This window comes from Cynoglossus semilaevis, chromosome Z, assembly GCF_000523025.1.
Source record: "Cynoglossus semilaevis isolate Cse_v1.0 chromosome Z, Cse_v1.0, whole genome shotgun sequence".
In the NCBI taxonomy this organism is placed as follows: Eukaryota; Metazoa; Chordata; class Actinopteri; order Pleuronectiformes; family Cynoglossidae; genus Cynoglossus; species Cynoglossus semilaevis.
Genome location: NC_024328.1, coordinates 469,820 through 493,436, shown reverse-complemented (window position 1 = coordinate 493,436; position 23,617 = coordinate 469,820). Strand labels below are relative to the sequence as shown.

Genomic DNA, 23,617 nt, shown 5'->3' with positions numbered 1-23,617 from the left:
GAGATACAGAGAGAGAGAGAGATTGATTTATAGATAGATAGATAATTTAAATGTATGAACTGTAAGTACTTGAGTAATTAAATAATTAAATTAGATAAACAGTTAGCTAGATAGGAATATCCAGCAGATATACGCCCACATCCACATACAGTGTATATATACATATACATTTGCCCCCTTCCTGATTTCTGTGTTCTTTGCATATTTATCACACACAAAGGATTCAGATAATCAAACCAACCTTAGTATCACACAGAGACAACCCATGGAAATACAAAATGTAGTTTCTAAATAATGATTTTATTTACCAAATGCGGAATCATTACAAACCTATCTGGCTCTATGTGAAAAAGTAATTACCCCCCACCCATTTATTAAATCACAAAGTAACTGTGACTAACCACAGTTTTGGGAAAGCTGAGGTACTTTTCACAGACCACACCCAAACCTGATTACCACCACATTTGTTGAATCAAGAAATCACCTCAATAGAATCTGTCAGACAAAGTGAAGTAGGCTACAAGATCTCAAGAACAAACGCATCATGCCACGATCCAAAGAAATTCAAGAAGAAATGAGAAAAAGTGATTGAAATCTATCAGTCTGGAAAAGGTTACATAGCCAATTCCAAGGCTCTGGGGCTCCAGCAAGCCGCTGTTAATGCCATTATCTGAACATGGAGAAAACTGGGAACAGTGGCAAACCTTTCTAGGAGTGGTCGACCAATTAAAATTACTCTAAGAATGCAACAACGACCCATCCAGGAGCTCACAAAAGAACCTAAAACAACATCCAAAAAACTGCAGGCCTTGCTGGCCTCAGTTAAGGTCAGTGTTCATGACTGCCATAAGAAAGACACTGGCCAAAACTGTCATCCATTGGAGAGTTCCCAGGTGAAAAACACTGCTGTCATAAAAGAACACAAAGGCGCATCTGATATTTGCCAAAAAACATCTTGATGATCCTCGAGACTTTTTTCAAAAACAGTATGCGGACTGACTAGTCAAAAATTGAGATTTTTTCAAAGGTGCAGCCTGTTACATCTGGCATAAAAATGGCACAGCATTTGATAAAAAGAACATTATGGTGTAATGGTCTGGGGCTGCTTTGCTGCCTCAGGACCAGGACTACTTGCTGCAATTAATGCAGTAGGACAATGATCCGAAACACACCAGCAAGTCCACCTCTGAATGGCTCCAAATTAGGGATTGGAGTGGCCAAGTCAAAGTGCCAAATACTTTTTCACGGCACTGTATATATACACTGTATATATATATATATACAGTATATGCATACACATGTGCAGACATACACATACACAAGTGTGCAGTGAGCATATATATAAACATAAACATAAAATAAACATATTTAGAATATAAATATAAAATAAAATATAAAATAGAAATTCAAAGGTTTATTGAAATATAATAGTAATGCAAGTGGAGATTGTGGTTATTGCACTGAAATTATTGTTGGGCTATTGCTCCTACTCCCCTATCCACCAGTCATTTGTTCACCCTCCTCCCACCCAGTGAAGAGTTATACGTTTAATTATATGTTTAATTTCCCGGTGGACAAAGGAGTCTGTTGGTCCTGTTCTTCAGACAGAGGAGGCTGTCACTGAACAGACTCCTCTGATTGCTGATGACAGTGTGCAGAGGATAAGTGGCATTGTCCAAGATGGCGAGCAGTTTGCCAAGTGTTCTCTTCTCTGCCACTGTCACCAAAGGTCTAGGTTGGTTTCCACCACAAAGCTAGACTTCCTGATCAGCTTCTCCAATCTGTGTAAGTCCTTCTGTGATGTGCTGCTCCCCCAGCAAACAATAGCGTACGAAATAATGCTGACAACCACAGTCTTGTACAGTTTACTCTGGGTCTTCTTGTACAGCTGCCTACTGTTGTGTGCCAAGTTCAGCTTGTTGTCCAACCACAGCCCAAGGTGACACAGCTCGGAGTTGTACCAGAAGTCAGAGGTGTATAGAGTGAAGAGGAGAGGGGACAGCAACCTCCCCTGTGGTGCTCCGATGTTGCTGACCACAGTGTCAGATGTGATGTCATTCAGCCAGACATACTGGAGTGCAAGTGATTGGATGGTGTTGAAGGCGCTAGAAAAATCCAAGAAGAGGATTCTCACAGCATCGCTCCCCCTGTGTAGATGAGAGTGGGCTAGGTGTAGAAGGTAGAGGATGGCATCCTTTACACCAACCTCCACTCTGTAGGCAAACTGTAGTGATGAAAAGATAATAGGGTTCACCTTATGGCCTACTCCCCAAGTTCAGCAGCGCAGGTCTTCAGTACCCGTGGACACACCTTGTCCGGGCCTGCTGCCTTCTAGGGTCTGAGCTTCCTCAGTTGTCTCCTCAGCAGTCAGCTGTTATAGGGTGTGCGGGGATGAGGGAGAATGTGGTGAAAATTAAGGGGGGAGGGAAGGAGGAGAGGTGGAAGGGGAGGGGAGAGAGGAGAGGACGGAAGAAGGGATGGAGATGCACCTCTCCTGGTGCATATTTAGGGGGACAAAATTACAAGCAAGATGATTTCAGTAGCAAAAAAAGCAGATCATTAAGGCTGGGTGAATGTAACAGCAGATAAGGAAAATAAGTCTGTTTTAGAGTAGTCTGATTTGGTGTGGGTTGTAGTGTTTATGTTTATGTTTATGATATGTTTTCCTACACATCCTGTATTAGACCACAGTCCCTTTGAAAGTGGAATGACAACCATCTTTTCAGGCAGCATCCTAGTTTGGAAGGATTTAAAGGATTGAAAGTCAACCCAACCCAAGTCAAATACAGTAGATTTGAGCTCATTCTAAAGCCAGCCTTGGTGAACACCACAATTTATTTGTCAATTGTCAAATGGAAAGTCAAACTGCATCAAAGCAACTAAAGACTAAAATGTCTATAAATTGACAGAATTAAAATGGCAAATTAAGTCGAAACAATGTCCCAGGACAGCTTTACTTGACAGTGTTTTAGTGAAATTAGATATAAAGTTCCTTTTATTACACTCCAAGAAGACAACTCAGTAAATAAATACTTGTATCTCGGGTAATGTTGAATAATTGCACTAAATGTAAGTACTTTGAAGGGGGTGGAAATTGCCGGTAAAATAGCTTTTCTTTTGTTCCTTTAAATGCCATAGCAACATTCAACAGCACACAGTAAGCTTTTTGATATTAAAACAACCATTGGTATCCAAGAAATCACTGACAGAAAAAAATAAAAAAAGAATATAGACCACACCCAGACACTGCAAACTGAAGGCTAAGGTGTGTTTTTCATGTTTACAGACTGTCTGTATAGGAATCATTGGGACATTCCCAACTGGCCATATTGTTTTGGAAAAGTCTTGCAGGTCACTCTGAGTGTTGTCTACGTACATAGACCACAAAAAAAATGAGGTCATTCTTAAGTCAAAACATCCCACAGGATTTTCAGTACGCTGACTTGTAACCTTCCATTGTTGTTCCATTGTGCCGTGTTCTCATGTTTTCAGTAGCCAGACCATAAAATGTCCGGTCGCATTCCTGGAAAAATCAGTCTAGGATTTCACGTGTGTTTAAATGGAAAACAAAAGCAGCAACGTTTGATGATAAATAACATCTCTGCTGCAGTAACAACTAACCACATGCACAGACCTCAGGGTCAACAGGTCACCATACACACTGATAGGACTGATAGGAACAAAAGCTTGAGACTCAAGTAATTTACTGATGTCATGTAAACACTGACTGGAAGTGTTATGTTACATAAGCTGGCCTAAGTATACAAATGTAAGCAGTCATATAATGGCAGAACACAGACATCAACAAGTCATCATCAGCCAATCAGGAAACAGATATTTCTTTCTGTATGTGTTTTATGTATTTTAAAGCCAACTGCTAACTTTACTTAGTGACTCATATTTTAGCTATCTTCCTAGGTAAGGGTTAACTATCTTTAAGCTAAAATTTTAACTGTGTTTAGACAATTTTAGCTATTTTTGGGGTCCTCATATTGTTATCCTTAGGCATGCAGCAGAAGTGGGCTTTTGACCTTTATGAAAAAGAAAATCAAACCTATATGCTACTGTATAAGTTGCAAATTAATACTTAGTAGCCAATAAAAAACAGATTTATAATGTAAAACAAATGTTTATTCCCATAATTAACACATACAGTACATTATTTTGTCCAAAATAAAAAGTGCAATATGCTTGCAAAAGACAGCAACATACAGTACAAAAATGAATGCATAAATATAGAGGAAAATGGTTACATTACCATCAACTAACCTTTAGTGATCACCATCAGGCCAGTGTGACAACAGCTTTAAAACTCATGTATGATATGAGAACTAACAGTTGTGAGCCTGACGGCTGTAACAAGTTATTTTAATTTCTCCAAAAAAGGTGCAAAAAAAAGAAAAGAAAGTTTGACAGCATTTTAATCAATAAAATGATTGACATTGGAATTCACATATTTTGTACAGCTTTAATGGCCATTTCATTGTGGTGCCACAACTTTGGTCTTTCACATTTAAATAAAAAAGAGCATAATTTTAAAATCTTGGCAACCCTCATGGAAGGATATAAACTTAAGAAAAAAAGTTCTGCTTTTTAGTGGTTCCTGCTCATAACCCATCTGTATATACTTCAGGATTTCTTAAATTATTTTCCTGTCACACAAGGAGTTCAAGTTACTGCAGTTTGATTTCTCACGCTATCCTCCCACTGCAAACCATGGACTGAAGGGAAGGATCAATAACATTTCACCAATGTTATGTTGGAAGATAACTTGCTGTGTACCAGTATTCACTCCAAAAAAATAAAGCAGTGCAAAGGAACAACAAACGTTTCTGTAGCATTTGTTGAAAACAGTAATCATGCCACAACTCCATACTTCTGATATATTTATTCTTTACACTCACTCTCAGCAATGCATTGGACAGATTTTCTAACCTCAATGCCATTAAATGAACTGAGTCAAACTGTAACCTAGTGTTCTTCAGAAAAACAAGCTTCATGAATGCAACATGAGGTAACCATTCATTTTTACAACCCTCCAGCTTCACCATCTGTGCAGTAAACAGCTGTACATTTATTAAACACAAAGCTTTCTGTCTAGCGCTGATGAGGGTCCTAAGTTCATCAAAGCAGGCTATTGGGTTCATCAGGTGGTCCATACTGTAATAATCCGAGCGCCAGGGGGCGCTATGACTTATCTTGTACCTTCTCCTCTTGCAGTAGAAGACATGACTGTGTGCCTCTGGACTCATCATTAAGGCACTTTGTTTGTCCACGACTCAGACCATGTTAGAGGTGAACTGATGGCTTACACACTTGCCTGAAACAGCAATATGACTTATTTAACTGTGAGCAGCAGTTGTGGCAAAGGAGAAGTGGTTTATCCTCACAACATCAGTTGGCATTGTTTACTTTTAAAAGTTTCTTTCTTAGATCTCTCCCTTTTCAAGGATTTTTAGAAAACCCTCTACTGAAGCTGCAGGTGACACACGGCTGTAGTTGGTATGAAAGCTCCAGATGATGTGTCAGCTTCTGTGCTCACCTGAAAGTGCTCTCTGTGGAGCAGACATCCTTGCAGGGTTGAGGCAAGGGGGTGGTGTTTGGGGAGTCCCTCTCTGGCCCAGTGTCTGGATCTGGGGACAGTGAAAGGAGCAGAAGAGTTCCTGCATCTGAGGAGCAGGCTGACCAAAGATCCTCAGAGGAGAAGTCCAGACTGTCCAACTTGGCCAACGAGTTGGACCTCTTTAGCCTGGAGGGTACAGTCAGACCCGCCAGTCGCATATGGGTCTCGATCTGCTGCGCCCTCTGACGCACAAGGCCAGGTTTTCCCCTCACGCTGCGCACACTTTCAGTACTGGAGCTGCGAGTCAGTTTGGAGCCGTGAGGTGCGGAGATGGGTGTGACCAGCCTCAACAAGGCTTCATTGGCCAGTGGCATCCCCAGTGGCTCAATCTGAACTTGGCATGGTGTCGAAGATTGAATGAATTCTCCTGTAAAGCCTGAAAATTCCATTTCCTCCTCCATATGATAATAGCTCTTCTTGGACCTTTGGCACAAGTGAAGAGGCTTCAGAGAGTGCAGGATCCCATGAGCAGAACCTGAAAGTCTCTCAAGTCTCTCAGCATGGCGACGGACCAGACCAGATGTCCTCAATTGTGAGAGGGTTCCCTGTTGTTGGCCGAGGTAACAAGCCAGCGCAGGCTTCCCCTCGATAAAATCCATCCTCACTAGCTCAGGAAGCATGTCTGCTTGATCTGCAGGTGGGTTATTTTCAGACTTTTCATCAATCCACATTTTTTCTTCCTGTTGGCTCTTTGAAGAGACCATAGCTGTTGGTGTTGAGGCAGCACTGTTGGCACACTCGCATAAGTGGTCAGGACTGTGCAGAGTTTCCACTGAAGTCATGAGGCCTTCAGATGACATCAGGGACTGCTGTGATGAAGCACTTGGGACTGTAAGTGGACTGGGCTTAAGGCCACATGGGGAAGACAGCGTTCCAAGGTCTACTTTCTGGATGGTTTCTGTACCTGGACTTTTCAGTGTTTGTAAATTAGGAGGAAGCAGGAAGGAGAAAGGTTTACCCTAAATATAGAAGAAAAAGAAATTATTGCAAGAGGTTCTATGTTAAAAACAGTTTGTAAATTGGGCATTGAGAATTAATTTATTAAACAATTTACTTATAACACTGTAAACAATTATTGTTGCTTGGTATGCCATATTTTATATTATTTTTGGGGGCAGTGGTGCCTTAGTGGTCAAGGAAGTGGACTTGGGTCCAGAAGGGTTTGAGTCCACCAGCTGCCAAGTTACCACTGAGGTACTCTGAGCATGGCACCGTCCCCACACACTGCTCCCCAGGCGCTTAAAGCTGCCCACTGTTCACTTTGGTAATGGGTTAAAAGCAGTGGTGTGCTGTGTCACAGTGACAAGTAGTTAACATTCCACTAATGACAGTTTGTAATGAGACACAGCTAAAGGATTGAAACACCACCTGCATTCAACAGCTGTATTCAGCGGTCACCTTTGTGCATAAGAACTTCAAATGATTTTTTTTTTACTTTTTTTAATGTAGTGGACAAAAGATGGTGACAGGCAAACTAGATATCCAACATTTCTGCTTGTAACAACTGAACCTGTGGTTGCTACTTTGACTTTGTTCTAAGTTTTGAAGTGCGAGACATTTGCTGACTTACGTTATTAGAATTTTTTTTTTTTTGCATGTTTCAGCTTTTTTTTACTTTGAACTTACATTGTGGTAACATGAAGAGCTGACATGGTTGTTGTTGTTGGAATTCTCATTGAGGGTTGCAAGATCCATCCCAACGCCCTCTGTATCAGCTTCCACATCTTCATCTTGTGTTTTCTCCCTTCTGCCTCCGTCCCCACCCCCTCCATCATCTGGCTGCATCAGGACATCCATCTCCGCCTCCTCCTTCTGTACCTCCTCCTCGTCCTCCTCCTGCACTGTGCTGAACTCCAGCCTCAGACGCAGTTCCTCAAGGGGCTCGGGGCCACGACTGCAGGTTTGGGCAGCAGTTCCCTCTGCTGCAAAATGGGGCAGGGGGAGGCCATCATGACCGTCGAATGCCTCATCATCCAGCAGAGCATCTCGCTCCACGTCTTCAATTTCTATGAATACTTTTTCCATGCCAAAAAGAGGCGGACCACGCACAGGTGTTGATGGTTCGCTGTCGAGTGCTGAGTCAGAGAGGCGGCGAAAATAGTAGTTGTTATAGGCGGGGTCGATGTCTAGTGAGACAGTCCTACATGGTGAAGGACCTGTTGCACCTTTCTCTGAAAGGCCCTCCTCACAGCAGGGAGACATCCCTGCTTCTGAACTGCCACAGCACTGAGTCAATCCCTCTGCCATTTCACAGTCTGAATCTGGATGCCACAGTTTGTTGTGTCTCTGTTTACTGAAACCACAGAAAAACACCAGGATAAATAAACACAACTTTTAATAGTGGCTTTTTTCCCCGTGAGTTCATCCATTCATCCAGGTAATGGGAATGTTCAAAAAGTTCTGTTAGGCAACTGGACGTGAATTTTCTAAAAGAAGATGTTTCACCTCTAATCCAAGAGGCTTCTTCAGTTCTAACTGGTGGTGGGGAGTACAGCAGTTATATACTTCGGGTGTGACAAAGAATAAAGCTACTTCAGCTGCACCCTGTTGGGTGGGGCCTTGTGGTCAACTGTGAAAGTATAAACAGTCGTTAAGAGTCTGATGGGTTGTTGTGGTCCCCATCAGAACGGTTTCGGTCACCTGCCTCTTTGTTGTGTGAAACTGATGTGAAACTTTTGGGTATTGTTCCTATGAGTGCTTTGTATGTGGGTGATAGGTTGTGTCTGAGTCCACCTCCTCGGGTGAGTGATGGTTTTTCCAGGTTGACAAAAATGGCTTCTTTTATCCCTCTCTCGAACCATCTGTCTTCTCTGGCCAAAATGTGTACAGTGTTGTCCTCAAAGGAGTGTGTTTTGTCCTTGAGGTGTATGTGAACAGTTGAGTTCTGTCCTGAGGAGTTGGCCCTCCTGTGTTGGGCCATGCACCTGTGTAGCAGTTGTGTAGTCTCCCCAATGTACAGGTCAGTACACCCCTCACTGCACTGAACGGCATAAACCACATTGTCCAGCTTGTTCCTTGGAGTCTTGTCTTTGGGATGAACCAGTTTTTGTCTTAGGGTGTTACCAGGTTTGAAGTGTACAATGATCTGGTGTTGGTTAAAGATCCTCCTAAGTTTTTCTGAAACTCCTGAAATGTATGGAATGACGACATTCCCCCTGATCCTGTTGTCCTCCCTCTTTGTGGGCCTCTTGTTGTTTGTTTTTAAAATCACCCATCGGGAATAGCCACAGGTCTTGAGAGCTGTCCTAATGTGTCCCTGTTCTCCCATGTTACCTCTGTTGGTGGTGGGAATGGTGTCTGTCCATGACTGTAGGGTTCTGATGACTCCTAATTTGTGCTCCAGTGGGTGGTGTGAGTCAAAACGGAGATACAGGTTGGTGTGGGTTGGGTTCTTGTATACCTCTATGTTGAGTTGTCTGTCCTCTGAGATGTGAAGCGCACAGCCCAGGAATGCAAGACTGTTGTTTTTCACATCTTCTCTGGTGAACTTGATGTTCCTGTCCACAGCGTTGATGTGGTCTGTGAAGTTATCGACCTCATGGACCTTGATTTTGAAATGTTGTCCACATATCGGAACCAGTGGCTGGGTGATGTTCCCACGTAAGAGTGTAGAGCCTCAAAAGAGGCAATGGACACAACCTATCACCCACATACAAAGCACTTTTAGGAACAATACCCAAAAGTTTCACACAACAAATAGGGCAGGTGACCGAAACCATTCTGATGGGGACCACAACATCCCAGTTTGAGGTGAAACGTCTTCTTTTAGAAAATTCACGTCCAGTTGCCTAACAGAACTATTTAAACATGCCTCATCACTATTCCTGGTCTTGGAGTTGGAGCTAATTGCTGCAATCCCACCCTGGACAAATTAATATATATATATATATATATATATATCTATGGCTTGAAAACCCAGCCTGCATGTTTTTAGGGTGTAGGAGGAAACCAGAGTACCTAGAGAAGAAAGCCCACACACACACACACACACACGGAGGAGATAGAAACTGCAGTACAACGAAAAAGATCATGATCTTTTTGTACGACAGGAGCTCTAACCACTTCTTGCAGTGTGGCTCCATTACCAACATTTTTAAGAAAATAATCAACAATTATGAAGTACTTCAGACCCCCCTCCAAAAAAAAAACCCAATAAAAACAGTAAATATAATTTATTTTATTCTGTCCAAAATGACTTACAGTTCTCGCTTTAAGTGGATGATTCTTGGAGACCAAGGGAAAACGAATCATACATGACAAATGTTAGCATTTTAAAAGCAATTTGACAGCAATTTAACTTCTGATAAATTCTAAACCTGGTTTTCAGCAATAAAAAATGTATCCAGACAAACGCCACGTGACGAGTTGTACCTGGCGTCCAGGATGCCTTCGTACTCAGCCAGCTGTCTCATAAAACCTGAGTTTGGTCGCGTGATGCTCCTCTTTTGCTTGACAAAGTTGTAGGCCTTCTCTAGAGACCAGTTGTACTCCTTCATAGCGTAGGCAATGACTGTGGAAGCAGATCGACTCACACCCATCTTGCAGTGAACGAGACACTTTGAATGATTCTTTCTGTGATGTAGGAGAAACAATCATGATAAAAATACTTAATTTCCAACTTTTTGACCAGATCAAAAAAGAAAAAACGTAATATCCATCCATCTATATCCACTTATCCGTTACCGGGTCGCGGAAATGTAATATCTTCTTCTCAAATTTGACATTTTCTCTTCGACAATCTGATCTGCTAGACATTAACTTATGAGAAAACTACGACAGCAATTTCATTACAAACATCTACAGCCAGTAATTGTAGCTTCACTACTTCACTCTGACTGCACCCAGACTCACTTTGCTTTCACGATGAAGTTATAAGTGTCATTCCAGTGAGCCAGGAGGTCGGTGGCCTCGTCGTCATAGACGCGTATGTTGTGATAACTAAAAGTGCCTGGAAAAAAGTTGTCAATTTCCCGCGTAACATTGAGAATGTAGCCCACGCTGGGAGGGAAGATAGACACAAGTCAGGTCATCAACAACATTCTTTCTCGCTTAAGTCAAAATAAAAAAATATATCATGCAAGCACTTATCTTAGATCCACTCACCCTGTCTCCTTCAGCTCCTCCAAATTAGAGGCATTCCATTCAGATCCCTTACAACAAATGACAGAAGGCACAAAGTTTAGATTGTATAGCGTTTCTTTTTAACCTCTTCACAGAAGGATGTTTTTACCACAAAAACAATGATGTCAGAAAAAGTATGACCCAGTCTTATTTATTTGGGAGACAGTGACTAATATTTTGGATCATGTTAGAAAAACTATGCCTCACCAGGTAGACGTGGTCAAAGATGAGTGTGGCTTTGTCCATCTGGCCGAGGATCAGCAGCATCTCGTTGTCAATGAATTCTTTGTACTCCTTAAGGTTACAATTCATCTGCTGCTCCAACTCCGTACGAATCTGATTAAATTAAACCTGACACTGACTTGTGTGTTGACTTTTTTTTGTTTACATGTTAAGTAGAAGCGAAATACACAAATACACATAACACACTTTCCATTCTTTTTACATTTTTTAAATATATATAAAATGTAATGTTAACAATTAACAGATGTGTGATAACAAAAGACAACATGTGTAAACAAATATTTTTTGTCTTTTTGAACATGAAAAAAAACATATTTTTTTATCTTTAATAACTTGTTTACTTTAATAATAAAGTGTAAATGCTGCTGCCAAATCTAAAGCACAAGATAGATTTTACCTCTTTGCAGGTGACATTTTCCAGATCCTGACATGTCATGATACTTCTGAGTTTGGCTCTGATAAGGCACTCTGTCCTCTCTCTCTCTGAAGGCCTTAGTAAACACAACAAAGTTAAAATAATAATTAGACTCTGCTTCCTATAATAACTGATAACACTAGTGGGGTCTGTTTACTGACTTGTCGACAAACATAATGGGCGAGTCAGGCCGAGTGGTCTCTAGGTCTTTCATGGTATTCCACTCATTGATGCAGCTCTGCTCTGATGCGATGCAGCTTTCATAGTAGCCCATCCAGGTGAGAGCCATGCCTCCAGGGAAGTAGTTATACCTGCGAGACACCTCACAGGCCTTGTGCAGCACCTGCAGGGCTGACCTTGATACAAAACAGAACAGGATTTAACCTAGATTTTAGAGTTAGAAAAAAATACTTGATTCTATGAGTTCTATGAGTGGAGCAGTTGCAGCCTGGCGGTTAAGTAAATGGACTTGTGTCTGGAAGGTCGCAGGTTTGAATCCAGCAGCCCCACGCAGTGCTCCCCAGGCTCTCAGCTTGAGCTGCCCCAGTTCAACAAGGTGACATTTTCACTTTTTCACTTCACAAGTAAAACTGATTCAAAGGACTTCAATCAGTTCCTTGAACTCTCCTGCCAGCAGGTGGCAGAATGTATTGGCACTGCCTCAACTGGTTGCCTCACTGCAGCAGTGTGCATGTCAGTCAGGAGATTTATATTGTGGTATGTCATGACGTTATAGTGCAAGAGACAGCCACTGAGGCTCCAGAGGTTGTTTATTACTCACCACATAGCCTGCACTGACACGGGTTTGAAGACATGAGTCCGACTGGCCGTGTTCACAGTAAAACCCCTGACAAGCAAAACACAACAGATGGTCATTTACTGTAAAGCAGCATTGAGTGTATATGTCTGTGTGGAACAACTTTACTTGGACTGTTGTACTGTATGGCTCAAGAGTTGGTTTAAGAAGCAGAGACACACGTCATATGTGTGTACGGTGTCTGTTGCAGTGTACTGTACTGTGTCCAAACAATACAACAGAAAACATAACATCATACCCATCACCGTCCAAGTGGATCTTGGTATCACTCCACAGAGGTAGCACCATGCCAATAGAGCAACTTTTGCTGGGGGAAAAAGAAAGAGATAAAATCAAAAATCTGATTTTACTCTGGAAAGCTTCATTTATTAAAACCCACTGTTACTGCAACTAGGTAAAAAAAAGAATACACATTTTAAGTATAAAACAAAATACTCAGTTCACCACTAAAACATTTTTTACCAATAAACAAACCCCTTAGAAGGTTTTAAGTGCTTAACTCATCGACTATTTGCTGAAGTCGGCAAAATTATTTTGGTAACAACATTAGAGGCGTTGGGCAGCATATACCTCATCAATATGCAGCAACCATAATGAATGAAATGTAACATGTTATGTTTATTATGTAATAGGAGATACTTTGCTTAGACTCAAAAATAAGAGAAAAAGATTTTCAAAATAGCACAGAGGGCAGGGAAAACCTGTAGCTACTAAACCCTGACAATAATTCTATAATTTAACACACCCAGATGTGTGTATAGCATAATTAATCTACAGGTGACACAAAGCAAAAAATGCCCTAAGAGTCAGATTTGGTTCAGTCAGTGTAGATACAGAAATGGTATCCAAAATACTTCACACACTGGGTCATTCATTACCAGTCTTTGCTTGTGAAGTCAATTCCCAGGAGGATGTTCTCCTCTGTGTCCTGCCTCCCACTGGTGTAAACCACAACCATGTACCGCACACGATCTGACCATGCACTCTCCAGCCACACTGCCTGCAAAGAGTACACATACAAATGAAAATCTAAAAAAACTAAAAAAAACTAAAACTTTGGGTTGTTGGTTTTGACTTCAGTTCAAAGCATTTGTTTCAATTACATTTTGTTCACAAGAGTATTCACTGATTGAGTCACTGGACAGTTTCCTAAAAAAAAAAGTGCATTGGAAAAGTGCACAGATAATGAGCAATTGTCGAGTAAAACCTGCAGTTATCAACATGCTACATGAACACAATGGAAACATTTGGTAATGCTCACCTGAGTGTGTTCTCACCAGCAAATAATTACAGCAGCAAGTAAGGATCTTAAGTGCACAATAAAATGTATTCGGGGGGTTTGTTTTGCCAGGTTGTTGGCTGCGGTTATTACGAATGTGTGTGAGTGTGTTTTGTACCGAGTTCAGATCATACCAGTTTGATTCTGTCTTCTGAACGTAGAATGTTGATCATCACCTGGAGGTGTTGAGGTAAGTCACCTGTTGAGGTTACAGATCACATCAGTGAATGGGTGAAAATGAGTAGTGGTTGGTTGTTATCTGTGGTTGAACACAGTTCTAGACATTTTTTATTTTAAAAATATGCTAAAACAATAGAGATTAATTAAAATAATTAATAAACGTAATGAGTAGGATAGCTGGAATTACCATGCCTCTGCCGAAAAAATAAAAAGTATGAAACCAGTCATATTGCTGCAGTTTTTGTTAAGGAACCGTAAAGTTACACTGCTCTCTAGTGTTTAAAGGCACAACCAACAACGTCAACACAACAATATGTTGTTGAGGTTATAGGTTGTCTCAGTGTGGTTCAGATTAATTTCTTCTCTTTCTGGCATAAAAACATTACCAGCAGCAGGTCATGCATACAAAACCATGTGTTTGTTCATTGAACATGTGTCAGTGTAATTATCAAGTAATAACAAAATCACTCTCATCCTGCATCTGAACAAAACTAAACTGATTTCACTCTCTCAAGGAATATGCATACTGAGGATAAAATGATAATGCAGTATTAACATCGACAGATTTAGATGCTTCCCTAAAGTATGCGATTTATTGACCCTGAAACAATTCAAAATTTATGCAAACCTTACAACCTGTACAACTTAAAAAAAAAACAAAAAAGAAACAAATTAGTTTTATTTTGCCAATGTTAACATTAAAAAAAACATTTTCGCTCTCTAAAATCCACAGACCGTTGGAAATGGCACTGACGGCATTTCTCCTGCCAAAGTTAAAGAAAATAAAGTCTGACCAGCCAATGTGGGGTTTCCTCTTGACAAAGATGCTAAGTTTAGAGGATCAAGGCTGCCAAACATGAGATGCCAAATGACTTGGCAGCACGTTGGCTCCTGGCTGGTGCTGAATCACACCAAGCAGGTGGCCTGTCAGACCAGCCCAAGTATGTTTTAATTGTGGCATAAAAAACAGCAGTTCTCAACAGTTATATTAATGGTGTTTTTATGCAATAAACAGAACAACAACAATTAGTTATGAGAAACATAATCATCTGATTGTAGTGTTCGCTGTTAAGGGCTGGTTAGTATTTTCCAATAGAATGATGGTAAAATGTAATATATCTGTTATGCCTTACTGGCCTATCAGAAGACAAAAAGACAGAAAAAAACATCACACTGTGTTCGCACAAAATAAATAATATTTCTACACAGATATACTGAATGTTTAAAATGTAATTTTCAGGGTCTTTCCCAACAGTGGTGACTTAGTGGTTAAGGAAGCGGAATTGGGTCCGGAAGGATTCAGGTTAGAGTCCACCAGCTGCTAAGTTACCACTGAGGTGATCTGAGCAAGGCACTGTCTCCACTCACTGCTCCCCGGGCACTTATAAGCTGCCCACTGTTCACTTTGGTGATGGGTTAAAAGCAGAGGTCACATTTCTTTGTGTCACAATGAAAAGGAGTTTACTTTCCTTTAAAAAACAAAATAAAATAAACATGTGGTCCTCACCTGCATGTTTGTGGTGAGGATGTGTTTTCTGGCCTTGTTGACTGCTGCCCTGCTGCAGGAAAAGGGCAGCACCCTTTACCATGAAGAAGCTCTCGCTAAGGCTGCAAAAAAAAGAAAAGAAAGAAAATCAGGAGAAAATATGTGTAACTGGTCTAACAGAACTTTCATATGATGACAGATCACCCTAGTCTGCACCTAATGGACAGCTGAGTGAAAAACAGCTGCTGCAAACAGTAGGTAGATTGATGTAATCAGAGACTCTACAACTGCTCAATAGCAATGTATTGCTTTACTTCCACAGTGAGTCAAAAGCAGTGTCAGTGAACACTGCTTACACCTGCCTGTAAAATTTCTGACTTTTCAGGTAAGCAGTTGGAAGTGACATGAATGACATAATGGAAAGGAGTTGAGGTGTTTCCTCCAGGCTAAACTTATTAATTCCGAGGTAGCCTATTCATAAATCTACCTGACAGCAGGGTGGAATATATGGACAATGTACTCTCTATGTGTTCTCTAGCAACTCAGTGAGCTAGGCCTGCACTGAGAGAGCTACACAGACATCTCGCCTGTTTGAAGAAGGCATCTGTTGAGAATATGGTCGCCAAAAATGGCACACAATGGCAGTGGGACTTCCATCCTGCAGACTCGCCTCATAGAAATGGAGCAGCCGAGGCAGCGGTTAAGCTTATTAAGAGAGCTCTTCACAGCCTTTGTGGATCAACTGGCTGCTACACCTGGGGAGAATTCCAAACCCTTCTTTACTCGGCAGCTAACTTGACTAACGATCGACCTATTGATGCCAAGGCACAGGAGCAGGAAGACGCGGTGGAGTATTTGACTCCTAACTCCCTTATTCTGGGACGTACTGGACTGGGAGGAGATATGCATGGAATTTCACCCTTGGCAACTGGGAGGAGATATGCATGGAATCAACATGGAATTTCACCCTTGGCGGAGGCTGAAAGCTGTCCAAGCTGGAATAGACAAGTTCTGGTCTAAGTGGAGTGAGCTTGCAGGTCCAAACTTGTTCATTCGGCACAAGTGGCACAGAGCGGAGAGGTGCGTCAAAGTTGGAGATATTGTTTGGTTAGCAGACCAGAATGCTCTGAGGGGACAGTTCCGACTTGGCCGAGTCGTCGCTTCATATCCTGATAAGAAAGGGATTGTCCGGGACGTGGACTTGAAGATCTGCATGGGACTTCTCAGCTCCCATGTATCTAGGGTCCGGAAAGAAAACTTTGAATTGCCTACAACCATCGTCCTTCGCAGGGATGTGCGGAGGCTGGTGGTTCTAATTCCAGTTGAGAACCTACAGAAGCAGGATAAGTCCTTGCCAAGGGTTACCTAAGAGACTATGTTGTTTAGTTAGTAGATAAACCTGGGAGGCAACTGAGTTATTAGAGGGCAAACCTACACTCAGTAGGAGGAAAGGTGGTGGTGCCTCCCTCCTTAGTTAGCTTTGTGTTTTCATTGGATCCGTGAGGAGCAACTACCCTTGATGGTTGAGACACTACTGAGAAACTCTAATGTTAATTGTGGCCTCTTTAGATCCTTTGATCAATCGGCCAAGTGGGAGGTGTCAAGACTTTGATGGTTATTTAAAGCGCTTCATTTTATTTTGAAAAGTCAGTGTTACTTCCTGTGCAGTTGTTCACGGCAGGTGTATTCAGGGTTTAACGGAAGCACATAGCCCATTGGTTTATGACCTGTGGTTACCTGTGGTCACCTGTGGTCATTTGAACATAAATAAATAAATAAAAGAAGACCAAGGATAAACACGAGTTATAGCTTCAGTGTGCTTCCTGTTGAGCCTTTTCGGAGGGCAAAATTTTAAAAAATCCGAACATTTGTCTTGATAAATTATAAAAGTAAAAAAAAAAAAAAAAAAAAAAAAAAAAAAAACTGTTTCACTAGCACAAAGTCTGTCTTCAGGTTTGAAATTTTTTAAACAGTAGACTCTCAAAGTTTCATCTGTATACAAAAGTGCAGAACAGGGACAAAGAGATGGCTTTGTGGGAATAATAGATGCTGATTGAACACCTCTCAATGAAATTTCCCCCGCCCCCAGTGTGGAAGGAAACAAAGTCCTACAGAGAACTAAGCATGGGGGTGGACGTTTCTCAACAAGAGCATCTGTCAAACTCTTGACAGATTTTTGCTTCACTTCATACACTGTTCAAGATCTTTGGAACCATCACATGTGTAATATCAAGTAGGGTAAAATGTGTGAGATTTAGGTGTTTTAAATTCAACTGAAATAATCAGTTAAAAATACTACAAACTTCATGAATGGGAATCTTCACAGATCTCCAGAGTTCTGAATGCTTTATATGTTGTCATCTCTGAGGTAGGAGGACGGGAAATCTGACATGTGTGAAACATGTCCTGGTATGTACACCTGAGCAGTGCAGATTCCCAGGCCTTACATTGACTGACATTTAAATACACTACATTGGCTGTATAGCCTGTGGCCTTGCAGCACCCTGCTATCTGTTTCTCCACAAACACTAGACCTAAAAATATATCCAGTAACAAGCACGAGACATAGACAACAAAAACGGCCTAAGAGTTGCAACGATTTGTCATGATTACAACTTACACATTTACAAGCACATTTACCTCTGTAGTACAGAGAGGAAAAAAATGCCAACACTTCAGGACCAGAAGCAGCACAAACACCAACCTCTGTAAACTGTCAGCAGTAGGCAAATAACTTAAAGCTTAGTGGACAAGTTCAGACCATGTTCTTTCCTTAATTTGCCCACTTGTGATAAAGTAATATATGTTTTAAAATAAAGTAGCAACAGAACCCCTCAAGACAAAACTTGCCAAACTTCACTAAAGTGTTCCGTTAAAGTTCTCCATTTTCAAAAGGATGATCTCAACTTACATGCAGTCAATCTGACACTGGGTCAACACAGCATTCTCTACAAAGTAAGGTAGCATCTTCATCACAGCTTTTTGTATGGGTTCTACACCAAGATGCCTCGTTCCAGATAGATCACAGCTCAGGCTTCGGTGGTTGGAGTTACATCCTCTTCCTCATCCTCCAGATACAGCAAAGCAGTAGAGGTGTAAGGCATTTCCCGGTCACCTTTGAGTGCCAGGTTGACTGACAGGCTGAACGACAGTCTCTACTCATCTGTGTTCCTCAGCCAAAGAGCCTCATCTACTCCAACACCACACCCTTTGCTCTCTTCTTCTAATCTCTCATCTGAGCGTCTCCGAGTGCGAGTCGAGACTCCTGCCTGGAGGGAGAAACTGCAGACTCCACCCACTGCTCCAGGCACATACAGCTGTGCTTGTCTCTCCTTGTCTCAGTCTAATTGTCTACAACAGACCGAGATGATGCCCATATGCTGTTGTCATTACATCCTTAACTTTAGACTCCTCTCCACTTTTAGATAATGATCTGATTTTAGCAAGTACCTGGACCTTCATTATTTAAGGATTTTTGTTTATTTCAAATTTTGTCATTGTACACCATCTGCAACATTGTAATCACAGGTTCTTTGAGAGTGTTGTCACCGTAAATCACATGGAGGAAAGCAAGGCTAAGTTTACAGTTTTACCCAGGAGATAAGCAAGAAAATAGGGATGAGGATTTCACATTAAAGTGTAGTCTTCTCATTGATAGCACTGTCGATGGTACCCAGGGTAGAAAGGGAACATAGCCTAGTAGTTAGGTTTGTTGTATGCCATACAAAGATCCCAGGTTTTAATACATTTAACACAACCTCCAATTTGAGTGGAAACAGTTGTGTAAAAAACTTTGACAAATCAAAAGATTACACCTACTGTGGTGACAACCCCAGATGATGGGACAGGTTGAAAATCACTATTTGCTGAGTAACAAAAAACAACAACAACAAAAAAACAAAGGTGTCTGTTCATTGACCACAAATAAACTCGAGTAGAAAGAGGAAGGAAAAAAAGTAGAGCAGTATAAGCCTCAGTGTTTAGGCTGCTACGATGCATGGCCACTAGGCTCCAGCAAAAAGATGTTTTTATTGATAATAAACAAAGTATGCTCAAAACTTAACAGGTGTGAAAACACACCAGTAAAACCAGGTTCTTTGAACAGAGAACGTGGGACTTTTGGATATGGTTTCCTGGTCCAAGTAATCAGACAAAGCGGACATCACGTTCTCTCTTACCATCTACAGCTCAAAAGAAACCATATTTCCATGTGAGAGTACAGATTCCTTGGTCTTCCTGGGGAAAAGTAAGACCCTATGCACAATTGCAGGAAGAGAAAAGGGCAGGCTGAAGAATTTTGGCAACTCTCTTAACGGGATGGCTCTGTGTGCATGCCACCTTGTGGGTCAACAGCATCCAAGGTGGTGCTTCCAGGGAGCTTAACACTTAGGCCAAGCATGGCTGGACAGGGCAGTGAGAACTGGCTATTACCCAGATCTCCTGAATCTCATTAGAGACGGGCTTATAAAGGAGGGGTCATTTGGTCTTTATCTCCTTAAAGTGGCCAGGACTGGATGTCATGCCAAAAAACAGAGGACCATAAACACTATGACACTATGATAAATAAATGATGAATAAATGCATCCTGCAGCCACTATCACTGTGAATAAAAGGAGTACTAGAAAGTTTTTTTGGATTCATTAGAAAGTTGTGGGTTGAGATGTCATTTAATCCTGAAGAACAGGAGATATATAGTAGTTCCCCAAAACAGCTTAACATGTCAACAGCATATACAGGTGGTGGATATGCAGCTTACACAAACAAGGAAAGAAAGAACAAAAAGGTGTCAAGTCACCATATCAAAGCAGTTTTCTTCTGCAATAGTAGTAAAATCTACCTTGATAGGACCAAACAGAAACAGATCCAATCAACAGTCCTAAAAACCGACTGTTGTTTGAGAGGTGTGCTCCTGATTATACAAAGAAACAACTGCTTCGGTGAGCTTCAGAGTGCCTTAGGGAATCACTTGCATACAGTACTGTGTTTTCCACTTGTCACAAGAAAGAACTAAAGAGGTGAAGAGACAACATCAAATATCCCCAGGTGGCATAACATCTAAATATAAAGCTAGTTAAAAGTCAGGTAATTTACTAAAGTGCCACACCGGGAGAAGGGTAGTCAAATCAAACATAATTTTGGTGGACCTTCATCATGTGTTTACACTGACTTGTGGACTTCAATTGATTTATCTGTGTTTATTAATAGATATTTACATTAGCAATCGAACTGACTGTGGTTCAATGTGTATAGAAATTTACATGTTCCAATAAAAAGGTAATTTTACCTTTGATTTGTGCGTCGTTCATCTTCACTCCCTAAATCCTGCAAAATAAATAATAGGAAAATTATTGAATCATAATGGAAAAACATTTAAACACTTTTGAGATGATTACTGAATAACTACTGACACGTTCTTGGTACTCATGTTTTTTGTTGCGGCACATTGTGCACATTGCTTTATAACAAAATTGCACCCGAATCACCCAATATTGATAATTTCAATTTCACTTATATTCTTCCTAATATCTAAATAAAGGTGTGTTAAACTACAGAGTGTAGGTTTTAAAGTAGTCACCTTTAAAAATGTAAAGGCCTATTTCCCACTATGTTGCTAACAAGCAGCCATACTCGTATAGAAAGGAAACATCTGCCAAGATGACTATGATAAAAGTGTCAAATGTCTTACGTCACTAGGATTTTATTCACACTGCATGGATGATTCAACAAACAACCGCTGTAATGTAAGTTAAAAAAAAACAACTATTCTCCACTGACACATGACATTGTTGTTAGCATACTGTTAGGTCTGTTTGATTGGGTTTATTCAGTGAAGTTATCTTAAAAGTGGACCATGTGCCTGCATTTCACCATCTCCAAATACTGTAACTCTCCTCTTACTCAACGACACTTGCGCTGCTCCACCAAACCCACCTCTCACAAAAAGATGACATCATAGCTGCAGCAGCTTCTTCTTTACCCATCCCATTAACTGTGACGCTGTCAGACTTCACTGACCACAAGAATAAGACCCAGTTGGTCAAAAGCAAGTCAAGCATAACAGCAAATAAATGAATAATTAAATGAATGAATCAGACGAAGGAATGAAATAATTAATAAAAGGAATCCTGTTGCTGCAAGTGCCAGCAGAGTAAAGGGCACTGACTTTAAAATATGTGTTTTGGAAAATATTTGGAGCTTGTGAACTATAGTTTGTAAATAAACACAAGCACAGATGTCAAGCCTGTTTTCTCTGTTTTGGTACTGCATTGAATAACACAAACTGGCTTTTGACCCGGAGATAGCGCCCTCGTCTGACAACTTTATGTAAAAACACCAAGAAAAAGGTTCTATGTTTGCGCCGGCAGACTTACTATTTTGCAGTCAGCAAAAACAATATTAATTAATTCGTTTAATAAAAGTAAAAATAGCTTATTTTGCACTTGAATTTACTGACGGCTGCCGAAAAACTGATAAAAAGGATATAATAAAACGTTAAGTTTAAAAGAGATTTACAGACGTTGCAGAAGGAAGACATTTTATATTCCAATCTTTCGAGTTATAAACAAAAACCGAGTTTAAATCTCAGGAAATTGTTTGTTGACGAAGTGTGAGAGAAAAGTAGGTTCAGTCGTTGCATTTCAGTGCTATTTCAGGCAATTTCCAAGAGAATTATTGTTGCTTCTGTCCAGTGCTTCAGTTTATTGTCACAAAACGAAAAGTAATCTGTAAACTTCTCATGTACACATCACAGAAGAAGTAATCCCTTTTTTTGGACTTCAGTTTAGCGCACCAAGGGAACTGTGATTTATATAGTTTTGTACCAAATAAAACGCAGCAGCTTTGTTTTAGGTGTAAGCCTTTTCCTAAAGTAAAGCTACAACTACGTTAAAATTACTATTTCTTTAAAACGTTACATATAATATTCAATGCCAAGCGGTAAAATCATAAACAGACAACGCCAGCCACAGCTAATACTACTGATAAGACTGCTTGAAAATCAGCATATGTAACAAAAAATTAAGAAGAATTAAAAATTAAGAAAACAAATGTTGGTATGTTGTTTGAACAAGACAAAAATGCAGGAAAATGTACATCCAGCTAACCGTATCCCAGGCGCTCGTTAGCCACCTTTAGCTCAGAGCCTAGCATAACACGTAAAGTAACCGCGGTGCTGAAGGAGGTCTAGATTCATTCAGCGGCCTTTCTACACCAGCATCTATCTTAATGTACCATTGTTACAAGTTAGGCCTAGACTTAAACTCACCTCCCCAGCTGCTGTGGTTGCTGTGCTCCCCGTGGAAGCTGCACTCGGGGTCGGTGACCGCTGAAGAGTAACCAACGCCATGGCTGGAAATGAGGACGATAACGATGATGATGATGATGCACCACCAGCCGGAGCTGCTGCTGCTGCTGCTGCTGCTGCCGCTACCCGCTGAGGAGCTAACAGAAGGGTGGCTGGAGAGAAGTGGGGTGGAGAGAGTGACATCATGCTGCAAGGAATCATGGGACGATACGAGATGGTATTTATAACCAAAATAATTGAGTCACAAAAAAATAAAAAATAAAAAATAAAACAAAATAAAATTGTGCAGCGTAAATTCACATGATATCTGGAGCATCTTAGTAACTTACAACATTATAACATGCAGAAGCCTTCAACAAGGTGTCCACGACTCCTACGGGAGTTACTGCAGGGGGCATGAAATAATTGGTTGATTACACATTTTATTTATAGATTTTCTTTCAAGGCCACCATTCTCACTTTGTTATATATATATATAACATTAGAATGTGGACCTGTGGATTATATGAATAATTTTGAACTAGATCCCAATTTATCCCAAAGTTTATTTGTTGCAATTAGCCCAAGATAAATATAATATATACTTTAATAGTATTATATAATATATACTTTAATAGTATAATATAATATATTTTAATAGTATATATTGTACTTTTTTATATTATATTTATATATTATATTTATACTTTTTTATTTTATATTGACCCAAATCTTGCACAGGATACCCAATTTGGTTCCCTATACAGTGCCTTTTTTTGGCACACAAAATTGTACTAAATATGCATAATATCATAAGCTAGATCCAGGTCTTGTGTGCATACAATGCATTTTTGCACAGCAGTTACACTTTTAAACAGGAAACAGGAATAATAACTTGCAACCACATCGTGCAGCTAGAAATCAAGCAGTAGTATAAAGTGTGCATGAGATAAAAGTAACATATTTATGACTTTAAGGGCCTCATAAGATGGAGTTTTCAGCTTTATTATCTTTGAGGGCAAATTCCCATTTGCACTTACTTATTGTATTATTTAAGGTGCGTGTCAGGGTCAGAGATCAAATACTGACAAAGATCAAACAAAGAGAAAAACAATAAATGGATAAAGGTTGGCAAGGTTCCTCAAAATGATAATAGTTACAGTTGAGTAAT

The 23,617-nt window shown here is 40.5% G+C and overlaps 2 protein-coding genes across 3 annotated transcripts; one reads left to right on the top strand and one right to left on the bottom strand.

Annotated features, from left to right (window-relative positions):
* Positions 1–4,603: 4,603 nt before the first annotated feature.
* ssh1a (slingshot protein phosphatase 1a) lies at positions 4,604–22,801 on the bottom strand. Of its 2 annotated transcripts, XM_008335555.3 has the most exons (15): positions 22,429–22,796; positions 20,449–20,486; positions 15,186–15,286; positions 13,633–13,697; positions 13,098–13,219; positions 12,458–12,526; positions 12,184–12,249; positions 11,564–11,758; positions 11,385–11,478; positions 10,952–11,080; positions 10,727–10,773; positions 10,475–10,621; positions 9,995–10,195; positions 7,250–7,916; positions 4,604–6,582 (listed from the first exon to the last, which is right to left on the bottom strand). In XM_008335555.3, the coding sequence occupies exons 1-15, from the start codon at positions 22,666–22,668 to the stop codon at positions 5,539–5,541; spliced, it is 3,225 nt and encodes a 1,074-aa protein (XP_008333777.2). In that variant the 5' UTR covers positions 22,669–22,796; the 3' UTR covers positions 4,604–5,538. The 2 variants fall into 2 exon arrangements, with proteins under 2 accessions (XP_008333777.2, XP_024908861.1); XM_025053093.1 differs by lacking the exon at positions 10,475–10,621 and having other exon boundaries at positions 22,429–22,801.
* Positions 15,301–17,014, top strand: LOC103397334 (uncharacterized). The gene is made up of 2 exons (XM_008335554.3): positions 15,301–16,065; positions 16,103–17,014. The coding sequence occupies exons 1-2, from the start codon at positions 15,780–15,782 to the stop codon at positions 16,531–16,533; spliced, it is 717 nt and encodes a 238-aa protein (XP_008333776.1). The 5' UTR covers positions 15,301–15,779; the 3' UTR covers positions 16,534–17,014.
* Positions 22,802–23,617: the final 816 nt, after the last annotated feature.